Source organism: Strongylocentrotus purpuratus, unplaced genomic scaffold (assembly GCF_000002235.5).
Source record: "Strongylocentrotus purpuratus isolate Spur 01 unplaced genomic scaffold, Spur_5.0 spur5_scaffold_2, whole genome shotgun sequence".
Lineage (NCBI taxonomy): Eukaryota > Metazoa > Echinodermata > Echinoidea > Camarodonta > Strongylocentrotidae > Strongylocentrotus > Strongylocentrotus purpuratus.
In genome coordinates, this window is record NW_022145605.1 from 6,196,945 (window position 1) to 6,214,080 (window position 17,136).

Here is a 17,136-nt window from a genome sequence, read left to right on the forward strand (position 1 = left end):
GGGGCACCTCTAAAATTGTAATTAGGGCACTCATCGGAGATGAAAAGGGGTCACTTATAAGAAGGAAAAGAGGGCATATAAAGGTAAAGAGGCACTTGTCAAAATATAAGGGACACCTTTCAGATTTGAAAAGAGGTGAAGGGGTACTTATCAGAGATGCTAAGGGACATTTCATGTTCCTGAAAAGGAGAACTCACATGAAATGAATACTCTGTTAATGTAAAGGAGCTAATTTCCGCTCGTCGAGGAGTGTGATTAGGGACCACTCCTTTTGGAGTGAAATTTTGACGGAATTCACCCTCAAAAGATGTTAAGTCAGCTCTTAAAAGACGATAAATTCAGTCTTTTAGAAAAAAAATCGGTCTTTTTGGAGTGAACTTTACATCTTTTGAGGGTGAATTCCGTCCAAATTTCACTCCAAAAGGAGTGGTACCTAATCACACTCCTCGACGAGCGGAAATTAGCTCCTTTACATTAACAGAGTTATAGGGGCACTTGTGAGAATGGAAAGGGGCACCTATTACAAAGGAAAAGGGGAACATATGCGATTTTAATAGGGGTATCTATCAGAGGTGTCTGCCAGTATGACCAACAGTGTACTTTGTTATAGGTCCAGTGAGTGATGGGGTTAAGGACCCCCCAGTGAGTTTGTGTCACTGATGGAATTTAGGCAATGTTCCAGAAGTTGAAAACTATTAAACTAATGTTTGTTATAGCACATCATGCTAAAATAATAATAACATCAATATTAATAATAACAATAGTAATAATAATATTCCGCTTATATAGAATAAAAGGGATAGCAATTTGCACGAGATAGAAACATCATAATGTTGACTGAAACGCGGACTTTTAAGTCAAATTTACAATTGAATCTTAACCGGCATTGTTGCAGACTCTTAATCTTGACTTTGCGAAGTCTCATTCCCGATTAGCACTTAGTAGATGGGATTCTAGTATGACTAGTATACATTCAAGAGCAATTATGATAACTTAAAAGGGTAAAAACTTCTGATAATCATAGGAAGCCAGGGATATAAGCACAAGGGGAAGCTGGGGTAAGATTAGTGCCATGAAGAATGTTGGATGCCGCCCCCTCGAGGTGGGATGATGCAGTGCTGAGCACGAACAATTAGAGGATTTTCTGCGGCGGAGACCCCTCACGTACATGGATACGTTATCGCACTTGCTGCGTGTATTCACTGGCGGCCAGTATAGAGGCTGTCGAGGGATTTGAATCACCAAGGCCACATGCCTTCTATTTTTAATATCATAACATCACTAAGATGCATTCTCCAGGGATGAATAGTAATTTCTTCAACGAACTCAGGAAAGGTACTTTTGAATTTCGTTTGGAAGCTTTCTCTTCGTGATTTATTTCATATATTCTAAAAGGTTCATTATCTCGTGACTGAGTGAGAGCGGGAGACAGCAAGCATCTCCCGGTGAAATCGCGGCGCCGCGAGCAGAAACAACCGGTGTGTGACTAGTCTGACAAGGGTGGGGGCAAGGATAACACCTCTGCCCGGATAAGTCTCACCCCACCCCGGGGGCACTCACCACCAGGTAACTCGATACATGTGCTATCATTATCACCATCATCATCATCATCACCTATATTACAGCGAAAGTGTGCCGGTGTCAGAGTACGGTGGCAGCACGACCAAACACCGCTACGGCCTCGGCAACATCGAATCGCTATCACCGTCTTGGGATTCTTAATATCTTTTCTTGGATACTCTGTTTCAAGCCATAGAGGACGGAAAAATAACAATCGAAGGTTTACTTTATACAAGTCTCATGACAAGTTTGTCACCGTGGATGTACTCTACGTGGTTGTGGCAGCCATTTTTGTGAGTGAGACGTACGGTGATCGTTGACCACGATGGCATTGACGATGAAAACCATGACAATGTGGTGGTTACACACGACATTGATTTATATAATCATGAACATCACAGGTAAGACTTTTTGCCCTTCAATCCAATTCAAAGTTGTAACGTACGTATACAATTCTATAAAACAGCAAGTATTGTTGTGATACTACACTGTATAAACAAAGCTAACCAGACAGGAATTTCTTTTATAAGAAAAAATGATGCATTTCTAGAATAAGATTTGAAAGAGAAAATCGCTCAAATGCATATGTTATTACTGAATACGCAGAGCTTTAATAATCCCAAAGGATCTCATATTAATAATGATTATGTTACAGTTCCTACAGACGAAGAACTGAAATAAAGATCAAGTCTTGCCGAAAATAGTCCAGCATGGAATAGACCCCATAATAATGATTCAAAAGTTTTGAAAGTTCAGCTTCTTATAAACTATTTCTCTGTCTACATGACCTAATACCGAATACATCCTTCAAAATATTGATCAATGCTATCACAATTTAATCATTGATTTGCTTTGTTTACCGAACAATACACGAGTAAAGTAGTCAGCTCAGTTCTAATAAAATTTTCACCACAGACTGGAATTTAAACCACATACTGTATTTTCAACAAAGCTAGATATTGATCGCAAAACTTCAAACTTTGTTCTGAGGAACACAAAGAATAGGAGCAGTCAGACATGGATGACTGGTGTAATAATGGCAGATTCATTTCAAGATTAGATTCATTATTATTTGGGGGGAATCTAGTTTACAATCGAACATCATTAATAACTTAAAGGATTAACAACAAATAGATAAGTTGAGCAAAATGTATAATAATTGTATATAATCGTGATAAAAGACAGTTTTCTCTGGTAAAACAAGAGTTTGAGATATATTATCTGTGATTTCCTGCTGATAAGTTTCCACTTTTAAATTTAATTATGGTATTTCAGCTCATATATATATATAGAGAGAGAGAGAGAGAGAGGGAGATAGAGAGAGAGAGAGAGAGGGGAAGAGAGAGAGAGTGGGGGTGTTTATTAAATATACAAAGAAGAGGATGGTGGCGGCGATCGGATTGATGATAAATATTTCAGCACTGATGATGTTTGTGAATGTCAGTGTGATGAGGGTGATAATGGTAGTGGTTTACGTAACTGTTTTAGCAAGTACTAAAGGGTAACAAAAGAAAGAGAGTGAATAACAGTACATCCCAATAATGATATGATTGCACAACCTGGCATACTTTCTCTAAATTAATAACGTTGCCCTGTGTATTGTATAATGGTCACCAAGTCAACTCGTGGAATCGAGGTAAAAAGCTTTGCACCCCGTGACAGCTGATTCAATCAGATAGAGATCCATGGTGGGCAGCTTTAATTAAAGGGGAAATCCAACCCGATTAATACATTTATTTAAACGAATGTAGAATAATATATGAGAAACTACTTTGCAGTGAAAAGTGAAGATGACTTTACGATTTTATGAAGTTATGAATATTTTAAGTTTTCAGTTGACCAAAACGATCCCCTTTTCTGTCGTAAACTTCATGTACCTCAACAAATATCAAAATTCTTATGTCTTGACATAAATGGGAATTCTGTCATTGCAGCAATATGATATTATGGCATTTAAAAAAAAAAACATCAATGAATTGAAGATTGAAGTTTAGATATTTCTTAAATCATATTTTCGAAGCCGGATGCCTGAATTGTCATAATATTTTACCAATATGATACAAAAACAATGTTTTACAATATGCTAAACCAGAATTACCATAAAAGGGCCTTTTATAAAGAATCAAGAAATACAAATTTGAATACAATTTTAGAATATATCCTTGTGTCCTTTGGTCGTTACGAAAGAAATAACAAATTAAAGAATGAATATTATATGCGCAACTTCCTCCATTTTCGCCAACCCATGTATATATTTTTTAATTCTCTTTTTATTGAAATTAACTTGATGTCAGGGTGTACTTTCCCTTTAAAATACTGTTGTGTTGACCGCCGACTGTCGTTGCCATTTTGTGGTCACGTTGCAAAATGATATATCGAGAGACACACTTTGCACGTGGACACTAATCAATATTCATATGATACTACGAGTAATTACTGTACGTACACATACGAAGCTCTACAACACGAAAAGACATTAAAGGTTGATGGTTATTTCCATTAATTTCCAGTTTTCAAATTCAATTTGTTTAACTTTTGGAATTTACTGTTAAGGCATTTGAGCAAAATATGGGAGCAGAAATATGTTTTAGTCTAAAAAAAACCCCAAAAAACACAAACAATCCATCACATTCTCCAAGTGGTGGTCTTGCTATACCGATCAGTCGAAGAATATTTTGCTCAAATAGTAATATGATGTTCAAAAGAGATCTTGTTCTTTTCTTTTTCTTCGAATCTTGTTTTTTAATTTATTTTTTTTAATAATTTTTTTATGCAGGCGATTTCAAGTTAACCGCCCTTGAAGATATGTCTATGAGGGAAAGAAAAAAAAAATCATCATACTCATATACTTTCAATGGGTTTTGTGCTGGTGCAATATTATAATTAATTTGAAATGAGTTTATTTGTTCAGGTAGATGCTAAAATTAATTTAAAGATTAATTAAAAGAACTGCGTCTGTGGTCCTTTATACAGTCAGAGCGTTGACGTCAATGAAGTTTGAATCGGAAGGTTTTTTTCTGACCACAACAAGTGATAATAGAAAGCCACAAGAGGTCATTTTTAAGCCGTCTTCAATGATAGGCCTACTAACCACAATCACGTGATCAAGCATTTGACTTTCTTCCGTTAGCGTTGCAATCGTCCGGGAGGAGACACGTGAATTGATGGATCAACTTCTGTTCAGTTTTTGACCGAAGCAAATAAATTGAACATTATTCGAGATACGATATAATCATGACTGTAATATTATTCAAAAGAAACGAATAATTCTTCAGGTACCACATCATGTTAACCTTACTTAATGCGATACAAACCCCAGAGGTTTTACACCTAAACATACTTATTTCGAGATTGTATCTCATGCAAAGATGAAAATATTTTAATAGTGTAATAGTTCTTTCTGGAATCAATACAATCAATGATCACATCAAGATTTTATTTCCATTTTACTTTACAATGAAATGAATTTAATGAAATGATTAAAAGACAAACCAAGGTTGGCCTGGTTTGAAAGCCAGGCAAGGGCATCACCGTACTTCATATGGAGTTCCTGGATGCATCCTGGAAACATTAATTTTCTTCGTTGTAATTCACAGACTTCATTCTTGTTAATTGCACCATGTTTTATTTACAGCTTTGAAGGTTGTTTATGGTATTAAGTTAGGATTTATATACATGTAATTATACTTCTGACTCAAAATGTCAAGTGTTCACCGTGCGCTTACTCTGGGATCACTTTCAAACCTCGGCTCACTCCATAGCATTTATATCAATGTGTTACATAAGAGCAATTTCCGATGATGTCCAACATAAATGTACACGCTTGGGACCAATACAATTTGACACTGTATAGATTATACATGCTCAATTATAGGATTAGAGTTCGCCTTTTAGAATGCGTAATTGATACCCAACTAAATGGACAAACATAAACATTGAACGAGCATTTAGCAAACCATTAATGTTTCCAAACATCACTCTCCTCTTCATCATTGATTGCAGCCAATGTCGCTTCTTTTCATATTTTCCTCCTCATTGAGGTTCTTTAGAAGTTTGAAACTGTTTCAGCTCTCTCTCTCTCTCTCTCTCTCTCTCTCACTCTCTCTCTCTCTCTCTCTCTGTCTCTATCTCTCTCTCTCTCCGCCACTCCTTTCTCCCATTTCTCCATTTTAAAATATTATTATCATAACTTTTTTTTTAAATTAGACTAATTTTCTCATTTCCGCCTTCCACTCTATCCTGAAAACTAATACCCGACAATAATGTTTTTATCTTCTTGCCAAAGATGCTCCTATATCATTATCTCTCTTCTTCATCTTCTTCTTCGTCTACTGCTTCTTGCACTTCCACTTCACTTTCCAACTCCCTTTCCTTCCTTCTATGTAACCCCTTCTATTTCTCCCATATCTCTCCACCCTTCTTCTCCTCTTTTCACCTCTATCTGCCTGTTTCTGGTTTGTTTTCTCTCTCTCTGTCCTCCATTCATTCTCTCCCTTTATCCACCCTCTTTCTCTAGATGTCCTTCATCCATCCTCTTCCAACCTCTCTCTTTCTCCCTCTCTCTCTGTCCCCCCCCCCTCTCTCTCTCTCTCTCTCTATCCCTCTCTCTCTTTCTCTACTCTCTTTCTGTAGATGTCCTTCCCCCTCTGTTCTCTATACTCATCGATCAATAATTCGTCAAGGATGATTAATGTTATGTACAGCGCAATGGCTTTTAACTTGTACGCAGTCTTGGACATGTACAAGTACATGATTGTATTATAATGTTATGTCCATTGAGTCAACAACGTTATACCGGTTGCACATTACACGTTGCGTCCTTTGGACTGCGTTATTAACTTGCGCCAATTCAGCATATTAAGGTATTAAAGCCCGTTAATTTAACGACGCATTGCTTGAAATACATGTATTCATCTTGCATTCATTTTTTTTTTTTTAAAGATTTCACTCTCACAAGTCATGATACATCAAAGACAGCGCCAGGCGCTGACGTAGTCCTACGCCAAATAAATGACGCTTCATGTGCATGCAACTTGCGTTATTCGAAGAAAGCAATGATACGACTTTGCCCCCATGCATCAATCCTGACACTGTTGTATCGTTGACAGCACCATAGTGGGAAGTTCTCATGCAGACTCAGATGGTATTCAATACGAACATGAGCTTTAAACACATTGATATGATACGTAAATAATTATGATCTTTTCACCCGAAACGTGCTATGTAAAATAAAGTAAAATTCTCGAAAATAATTGATGGAATAAACAAGTCATGCACGTTTAAACATACGACCTTAATTTCATAACATTCCATGAGTGCATGAGTTTTTCTGCATTGTAGAGAAGTAGTAGTTTAACAAACCTGAAGGTCAAGGATGATGGCCGGAACTTGATTTGTGTGTATCACTCCAACACGCCTTGCCCCTGTACATTCAATTTATCTCATGTTAATAATATATTTTTGTATGACCAGAATGTTGAGAAAAAGCTCTCATGCGTTCATGTCCAGTCGTTCTATATATTTCGTCGTGTTTTGTTTGTACGTGTATAAGAGAGAGATATAGGTGGAAAATAATATTAACATTAATAAATAGAATGTAAACATCATATTCCAACGGCAAGGCGCATGTCATTTTGTAACATTTAGCCTCATCCGTGAAAACAGATTGATTCATGTTGTCTCCTATTAATGCCCCCATCTCTGCGCATCTTCGATTTTGTATTAGCATGGTATAATGACTTCTAAGTGCTATCTCTGTGTGCAGTCAGCATGACATCTTTGAAATACCAGATACCAATCACATACAGCATGTTCAGTTCATCCCCAAAAGAAGTTGTATCATGTTTGTTTCTGTTATGTTTGTGCAGATTTTCGTTTGTTTGTTTGTTTTGCTTTATTACATTTTGTTTTATTTGTTTTACCACAAAACTAATTTGAATGAAAGCTGTTGTCATCTTGTTGAACATTTACTTTTGTCCATGAACGAAATTTCGACTTATACTAATTTGCTGCAAAGCCATGTTCATTGTCAATTATGAGAAATGTTATGGTGTTATTCTGTTCTCAGAATAGGGGAGGAAGTAAACACATACATCAGAAGCATCAATATTAATGATATTGTTTCTATAATAATGTGTGTGTAGGGGGGGGGGGTCTATAGTATGGCAATCACTCCTAAAGTACATCGCACATCTCTATACGTTTCATCCATCATCCATCCCCGCATCCATCATACCGCCCGAATGGTGTAATCGAGTTTTGTAAATTAATGTCATAAATAAAGAGCCGGTTGAATGCATGTGATAGATGTTTGGTGTTGCGTCTCCTGAACACACACACCTTCTACGGGTTCGTAATGAAATTATTCCACAGGAGCACCTTTCTCCATTAGACCTTACAGCCGCATGCACGCACCCATCCAACACATACAAGGGCGGCGACAAAGGAGTGTAGGGAGATGTTAGTCGAGAGGGGGAGGGGCGGGTGGAAAAGTATAGTAGAATGGGGCGACCGGAATACCGCTTTGTTGATACTGCTCCCTAAAATCCATTGGCTAAATTCACTTGTTCTAGGCCTACCTGTTGTGAGAGTTTGTGTGCTATTTGAAAAGATGGTGAGGAAAAAGATGGTGAACTGATGAGAGAGAGAGAGAGAGAAAGAGAGAGAGAGATGTGTGTGTTCGTGTGTGTGTGTGGGGGGGGGGGGTCGATGGATGAAAACAGATTAAGGGAGTGATGGTGTAGGTGTATGAGAGAAATATGACGTTTGTGGATATAATATTATAGGGTATACAGCTTTTGTTCAATTGTTTCATATCCACATTAGATGTAGTCGTAAACATAACCTCCTAAACCATGTAATTTAATAATGTGCATTAGAGACGGAACCTTTATTAAGTCCGTATTGTGTTTATGAATATTTAAGTTTGATCATTGGTTTATACGTAGATGGGTGTGTCTGTCATGATCAATATTCCATGCCCATTGAAATGCAGCTGGGACCTGAGCCCACTATTCCCACACATTTTAACTCCCAAAAGTGGCTTTCTGATTCTATGTATACTAAAAACCGATGCCTGTAAACAAATTGGGAGGAATATTCCCCATGTATTTCTAAACAAATTTCAAGTTATGACAAAATTAAAAGCCATTCCTCTCCCATACCCATCTCCTTCCCTCTCATCTGATCCCCTCCCCTTTTTCTCTCCCCCTTCTCCTCCCCTTCCCTCCCCTCCTCTCATCCCTTCCCTCCACTTCCACCTCCATGCCAACTCCTCATCTCTCGTTGCCCTTGCCCTTGCCTTTATCCTCCCTATAAGCTTCCCCTCCCCTAGTGGATTGCTCCTTGTTTTACCCATTCCCTATAGCCGTGACCCGAGATGTATCGAACTGGAATAATTCAATGAGCCTACATCAAAAGAAGAAACGAAAGCCACGTTTGTAAGTGTTCACCTCGATCACCTCACTTCATCGACTGTCAGCTAACCGCCATTATCGTCTTTTTACACATGCTAAAAGTCTGTTTAGTTTTAGGTCATCTTATCGGAGATGACGTTCCTTCTCTTGATGCTGCCCTATCGTTCCTCATGCCTTTGATTTAAATTATTTTGTTGTCTCAGTTATAAGGTAGTAATTGTCACTTTCGGTATTGCCTTTCACGATTCTCTCCTGCATTCTCATTCCCTCTAAGTCATCCCTCCCCCTCTCTCTCCCTTCTCACTCTCTAGCTCTCTCTTTCTTTCTCTGTCTATTTTTCTCTCTCCTCTGTTCCTCTTTCTGTGTCTTCCACGCTCGTTTTTCTGTACCTTTCCCACCTTATCCTTTCTCTCTCTCACTTTCATTCTTAACTATTTAGTTGTTGTTCGCTCTTCTCGCTATGGCAGAATTTCCTCCAGCAAATGAGGCAATGTCACTTATGAAGGGCCTGTGATCACCGCGGAGTACGTTACAATAAATAAATATAAGCAGGCACCCGTTGAGGTGTTCCGCACCTGGGTCGAGAGAAACACCTCTTGGTGAAATGACCTGTCACTTTTGCTTTAAAGGGCATTCTCTCCACTTTCTGTCATTTTCGATGTCAATTTATAGGCCGGCTATACCTTTCCAACAATCGATTCCTTGTAAAATAACAATTATCATCCTTTCCATTCAGCACCTGTGATAATATACAGTCGCATACTAAAAAAGCGAATCATCAAAATGGATTTGGGGGTATTGATTTGTCAATTAGTATGCCTCCCAAGACCGCCATGTCTTTCTGACCCGTTTTTGAGTGCATTGTATCAATTACAATTGTCCATTTGTAACCTCGTCTTTTTCTCTGACATCTGTATTCACTTATTATTTCGGGCTCAACCCACTGCAACCCCTGGTTCATTCAGTGTGAGAGGAGCGTTTCTCACTTTCGATAATTGGATTAAGAAGGATCACAAAAGGTATTTCTTTTCATTTCTCTCTTTACCATCACAAGTCATGCAGCCGGTTGGATGTGTAAAGGTCCATTGAACTCTGCGATTACAATCGGCAGTAGAAACAACTTTCTGATGCTTCCTTTCAATCTAAAGTAGTTTGGCATATATTATTCATTCCTTCATACATACATTCGTTCATTTATTTATTCATCCATCTATTCAGTGATTTCATTCCACTTCCATCGTCATATAAGATATTAAATATTGATGTCTAACATTGATTTCATGATCCAACTGAGCAAAAGCAGCGATTGAAGCAATCACAATGGTCACTGAAACAATATTTCACCTCTTGATAAAGTTGGAGGAATAAATGAAGGATAGATAGGAATAAATTGTAAGGTAAGTTTTTTTAAATGATAAAACAATATTAAATAAATGAAGGAAAAAAGAAAGACGTATCCTTTTTGTTTAAATCGGATGACGAATTTAAACTGCCGCAACTCATTTCTCTCATAATTATCATATTAATATAACTATACAATCCAATAGCAAGAATGATAGTTCCTTCTACCCTTTAGCATTAAAAATCGACTTGCTTAGTCTGATCGCCCCCATTTATGAAGTGATGTTATAACTTTTTCAAGTACCACTTCATATTTCCTTTCTAGAGCCTCTCCATATGTTCTTGTGGCGAGGAATGGAGAAGTGTAAACAGTAGATTTCTTCTGAGATCTGCTCGGGCACATGTGAAAAAGGGATAGCTTTTTGTTTATCATTCATTGCCAAATGCAAACTTAATTGGCCAATCGAAACCAATTTGCATCACAGCCTTAGCGTGATCAAACCTCCCATACCACCAGATAATTATCTTCATCAGTTCTTCAATCTTACCAAGAATGCTAGCCGCGGGGAGTAATATTCCAACCTCCCTCTTCTTTTTTCCTTCTTCATCTCTCGAGATCAGTCCCTATCTCTCTATCTATAACTCATTCCAAGATGGCGGCCATCCTTCATGCAATTACGCGCCAATATTGCACCGTAAATTACGGGACGAAATTGCTCCTGTGTTTCGTTTCACCGAGTTCGACCCAAAGTTTAATCAAGCCCAACAAGTCGGTAATCACTTGTTATTACTCGATACCAGCAGCTGTAAACCAACATCAGGCATAGAACAGAAGATGCAGATGGGGACGGGGTGCATTAAAGGTTTTGCAAAAGGGATTAGGGCACAGTGCCGAAAAAACTACACAGAACCATACTGCAGTTTATGTTCTCGTGCACTTAGAGTATGTGTTTATAAAAAGGGGAGGGGCAGGGTGTGCCCCTCAAGCACCATCTGGTAATGAAGATGGTGGGGAGGTAGGGGGATGTTGAGTCAATAGGTTTTCCACTTATTTTTGTTTTGATGATGGGCAATAGGTAATCATGCGTATTCTTTGAATCGTTGGATATTAAGACTCTGTGGACCATCTATCAGGCTATTAACTTTGATAAAACTACCAATGCCGATTTGTTATTACCTCCATTTCAAATGGTGTGCGTCGGAGCGCTTCAAATGATTGTGCAACGGAATTTCATCGTTAATGTGGTACTTTACTTTGTAGTTCCATGAATCTAACTATAATGGTATACATATTTCTCATGTTTGTTAATAATATCATATCTGTAAATGAAAATGCTCCTCGATTCAACCAACGATATAAACATGATAATGATGATTTTGTTTTGCTTATCCTAAGATACTTCCATACGTCATTACATGAAATCTGGATCTCCATATATTTCGAGTTGCGACACCGTTGTGTTTAGTATTCCTAATTGAGTACCTCTGCGAAGAGAAGGTATCAAACTTAAATTACTTTATACTCTGTTTCGAATCTACAGTATATTTTATTAGGTTTCTTTGTGTAACTTATAACCTTAAATGACGGTGTACTTTAGTGGATGCAAAATGATATTCCAGGACAAACCGACTGACCATACCGCTACCAACGTTTGCACTTAATAAAAAAAGAAGCGTCACAAACATTCGCAGAATATTTGCAGATGAGATTGAGAACGGTAGTGATCATAAAAGATAGAAAGCTTCTTGAGTAAATCGCGTCAAAGTGATACCTATACACCAACCCTCAAAACAACTCCAAGAGTCTCTGAAGATTTAGATACCTAGGTGGGGTCTTATGTCGTTATTGACTCTGCACCGATGTACCTTGACCGTTCTCAAACACTTTCACTGCTGGTAGGGTTCTTCTTTCATGACCTGAACAATACCTTCTAATGGTTTGTACAAACAAGACAGTATTTATAGCTGTCTAGGACTTTGCGTGGCTTTGATACGAATAGATAGCGTCCTAGGTGAAAGCAAAGTAAGCTGGTATCTCCTTGGTGAAAGGAACAAATGATGGATTGACCGGTGGAGGTCCTAAGCCTAGATCGCAACGAGATGTGCTCCATTGACTCTGGTCCTCGTCTAGTCCAAACATAATAGGGTCTTACACCTCCCAAGTCCTAATGGAGAACAAGGAAGACTAAGAAGGGAGGGGTGCCATGAGAAACTGTTCATTTTTCAAGAGTGAAATTTAATCCTTCGTATTTTTCTGAAGTGCTTCTTGAGCATTAGGAAACCCACTTCTGTCGCCAGACACCCCTTTTACCACACAATGTAGCATTGGACTCTAGCATATTGGCTTTATACCTGTTTGTTTCAATCGTGGGGAGTAACTTGTTTTACTTCGAAGTCCATCATGAAATTGTATTTCGAGTCAAAATAAATACTGATTATCCAAATAATCCAAAATCAGTGCTCATGTCGAACCTTCAACATTTTTTTCAGCCCACAATTTCTCTTTTCATACCTTATACAATTTCATATTCTTGAAGGTGCCAATATAGTTGTTGTTCGTTTTGTAACTACCATCGTGTAAGACGCAGAGAGGTATGTTTAATCTTCCTAACCGACATTTTTCTTTGTTACATACGCATCGACAACTTTGATGTTGCAAATGCCAAGACATCTGACCATGGGGTCTCGCTAACAATCAATCCATTTGAAAGCAGTATTGATGGATGTACTAATGTTCTCGATTGCTCCACTGTCTCCCTATCCTTCTTGGCTAGTGTTGTAAATTGATTAAATTGACCAAATAACGTATTGCCCAAACATCATAAGTTATTCACTTTATTCATTAACAACTCATCGGGGTATATACCTTCACACCAAGTGTAGGCTTCCTTTGAATATAGAGAATAGAAGAAAACGATACATCCATCAACTTTGTTGTTTTATGAGAACTAACATTTTCAAAAAAGTTACAACGGTAATTATAGTAGTTTTTCTGTATAGATTAAAATAAATCTAATTGTGTCAATGACCATATCAATCATACTATAACTCCCCCCCCCCAAAAAAAAAATGGCATAATCGTTTCATTGACTTGTTTTCTTACCGTGAAACGCCAAGACTTTGGACAGAAGTTGATATACCCCGGAATTGTGCATGCGCACATGTCATAATGTATGTTAGTGCTACTGTTTGAAAACACTTGAGGGTGTACAGGAGTGTGTGGGGTCGTCACTCCCAGTGTGTCTGTAGTTGGGGTAAATACAAAGACTTATCGTGATTATTGAATAGGATGTAATGTATACTCAACCCCATCCATGTAACCTTAGCTTAATGGTGTGAAGATATTGATCACGACTGTCGTAATTGTTTCGTTAGCAATTATCTTCACTTTTCAACTGAATAGAGTTGCACTATTTTTTCGATTCGGCTATCAAAGGGTGACGATGAATTTTATGTGAAACGGCACGCGCATTTTCGCTGACTTTTGTGGCGTCTTTTAGATCGTTTTTGTTTGTGTTGTAGAAGGTGTAAATTGCTTTCTATTGGTTTATTAAGTTATTCTAAAAAGAAATCCTTATTACAACTGTTGGTGTGAGACACAGCAGTAATATGATAACAGTGATCAACAAATTAAAGAAGGTTTTATATTTTCGTCTACGTATTGTATGTACAGGTATACATTAGTTGTTAGATACATACAGAGAAGGCCACTAAACTTTCAAAAGAAGAAAACATTTTGATGTTACATCGTGAGAATGATTAACTAAAACTACTGACTAATCTAATACCTATACATGGACACATTTTAGTACTTAAATCTGTTCATTAGGTCCACGAGAAAAAAAACCGTGACGTAACTATCTTCAGTCATTCTGAGATAATTGAATGTTTGAACTAAGGAAGTCAACACTAACCGTTAAGTTGAAACATGATGTCAGGATTGCCTTCATAGAATCCGTTGAATATCGACAAACATGTCAGAGAAGTACAAATACGAAAAACAAATAAAGGTGTCTGGCTTAATGATGTCAAGTAACTTGAGGGGACGCCGGTGATTGGTTAATTTTCTGACGTGTCTCGTCTTAAGCATGGTAGGTAAAAGAGTCATGGAACGGTTTGAAAAATAAAACATGGGGGGGGGGGGGGTGCAGAAAGATATTAAGGAAGGAAACGAAAAAGAAATGAAGCAAGTCTGATCAAGAAAAAGAAAGTCATTCCTTTTCGTCCAATCTACTATGTCCGTGAAATTTAATTATATTTTTTCCACTTCATGCATGCATCTAATTTTCCATGAGAAAGTCATTCTCATTCACATTGTGCATCAATCTATTTCAAAATATAGTTAAAATGTTGTAGGAAAAATAGTGTAAATGGAAATTTCTTCTTGTATACAGTTTTTGGTCATTGAGGTTGTCGAAGGTTCTGAAAAGCAGTAGAGCTTGCCCTATATACCAGCAGAATCATGGTTCCCCACAATCAATTTTTCTGTGTGAATTTGAGACAAAAAAATAAAAAACTTTTCATCATCAAAACCCAATGGCGGTTGAAACATCTTCCCCCTTTTCGGCCATATCCAGTCTTTGACTTTTCCTTTCGGACTGAGTTTATATTGATTGACGCTTTGACTTGAAGTGACAAGTGATTCTCTTGGGGCCATTTAATGCTCGAAATTCAGTTAAAATCGATCAAAGTCATTTCACTAAACGACGAGCTAAAATACCAAATATAACATGATACTATAAAACGACCCCGGCACTTTTTCAAAAACTCTTCCACTTAGCCTGCCATCATTCTCTTAATTGCATTTATTGATTTCTATCTGTGTTCGAGACTCTTGGGATCTCCTTATTATCTTCATTGAGAGATAGCTTTACTATGTTTTTGGAGATAATGTTTTATTTTTTCTGAAACGAGAGAGTGAGAGGAGGTCATAAAAAACATTTCATCAATGAGACTGAACAGATATCGATTTGAAGCCGCCCGTCGTTAATATTGTTGAAAAGAACTATCATGATATCCTTGTCCCAAAACAAACTCTTGTTATCAAGAAAGAATGGGATACTAAATACACTCTGGGTGATCCATAGTTACCTAATAACACAAGAGAATTGGAATGTTTGTATAGACGTAGACGACCGTTGACATCATTATAAAAATAGGACCTTATCTTTTAACTCTAAAAGAGAACAAGAAGGAAAAAGAATTGAAGTGAGGAGAAGGAAGAGAAGAGTTCAGACACATTTTCAGGAGTGAGAAATACTAACCATTAAAATTGATTGCATTTCCGTGTATATTTCACCTGCCCATATAGAGTAAGTGTATATTGATACTGCGATGTGACAAAGTTTTTATTGGGAAATAGATATCACGAAAAATTAATGCATGTGCATTCAAGCGAAAAATGAAATAAATATTTATTGGATTAGTTTTATCGAAAATAGAATTATGATAGAAATTGTAAGCCCCTTTTCGCCGGCCGGACATGCTTCATGGTTAGATGCTATTTCCCCCTTCAATTTTCTGATCTAGTCTATGTGTATAAAAGTGCGGATTAATGGTGCATTTCGAAGAAAACAAAAAAGATGTATTCAATAAGTGTAATAGTATCGCAATATAATATTCCAGCTTGAATGTTTTGTCATTTATATGTAAACTATAATAACCGTATTGTTATGATCAAAGTGTTAATGTCCCACGATTACGAAATCTGTTAGACCCCTCTCTAAACATGGAGAGTGAAAATCCATTAAATGCAGTGATCATTATCTTTTTTTAGGCAGTTCATCAGACATACCAAATATATCATGAATTATTAACGAGTTAGTATAGGAATTTTATCGCTGTATACATTGGAAACTACACTGCCTTGTACGTGCATCTAATATGAAGTAAGCGACCTATATTCGAGCAAGCGGAATTTGATTAATGGTATCTCTGAGGTCATAAATCAATAATAGCTATTTCTCCGATAGCTTGTTTACATACACATCGAGGCGACATCGTGATGTGTGGTGTATAGCGTACAATCGCCAGTCAGCATGAGTTATCTTTTTGCCGGATGACTTTGAAAACCTTCCAGACGAAATCATAAGAGAGGATTTTTTTGTCAAACAATTCTATTTTTAGAATTAAATGTTTTCTTATTTCAATAGATGTCAATCATGTCACCATATTAATTAGGATTATCGATATCTATTATTGCCTTCAGATAATAGACTTCAGATAGGTAACATTAGCAAACCATGTATTCGTTGACCCGTGAGGTAAATTCGTTTGATTATTAGTGAAATTTAATAAATGGCTATAGTTGACCTCTACCGTATATATTGAATTACTTCTTAGTGATGTTGATGACATAATTGTCATAGCTTAAGTTCTTAAAGGACGATTGAATTATTGTTGAAGAATAAAAAAATCCATGTCACATGAAAAGTAGAGATGGCATTTACTCTTCATCGTGTAGTATTTAAATTCAATGGTCCTAATATTAATTGGACTAGAAATACAGGTCGAAGCATAAAAGCCATTTAAATATGTTTGTAATATGTTTTCCCGGATATTCGATAAGTGTATTTATATTCCTGAAAAACACAAAACCTCGTAAAATGCCTTTCTTGAGAACAATTTCTCATCTACTACAGATTACCGTGAACATTCCAAATATATCTCTTTGAAAACTTGGTTCTATTCTAGGAAGATAATATACCGTAGACATTTACATTACATCTTCCAATCTTCATTAAGACCTGCTTAACCTCGTGTCGGCAAATGTAATAATGCTGGTGGCTTAATTATCGCTTTCTTAATCATGTTAATTGAC

At 37.1% G+C, this 17,136-nt stretch overlaps 1 protein-coding gene across 1 annotated transcript in view; it reads left to right on the forward strand.

Annotated features, from left to right (window-relative positions):
- Positions 1-1,175: 1,175 nt before the first annotated feature.
- LOC581601 (neuronal acetylcholine receptor subunit alpha-3) overlaps positions 1,176-17,136 on the forward strand; it is a 36,316-nt gene continuing 20,355 nt past the window's right edge. The window contains exon 1 of the mRNA XM_781589.5: positions 1,176-1,961. Within this exon, the coding sequence (XP_786682.3) occupies positions 1,886-1,961 (76 nt within the window). The 5' untranslated portion in view covers positions 1,176-1,885. The remainder of the gene's footprint in view (positions 1,962-17,136) is intronic.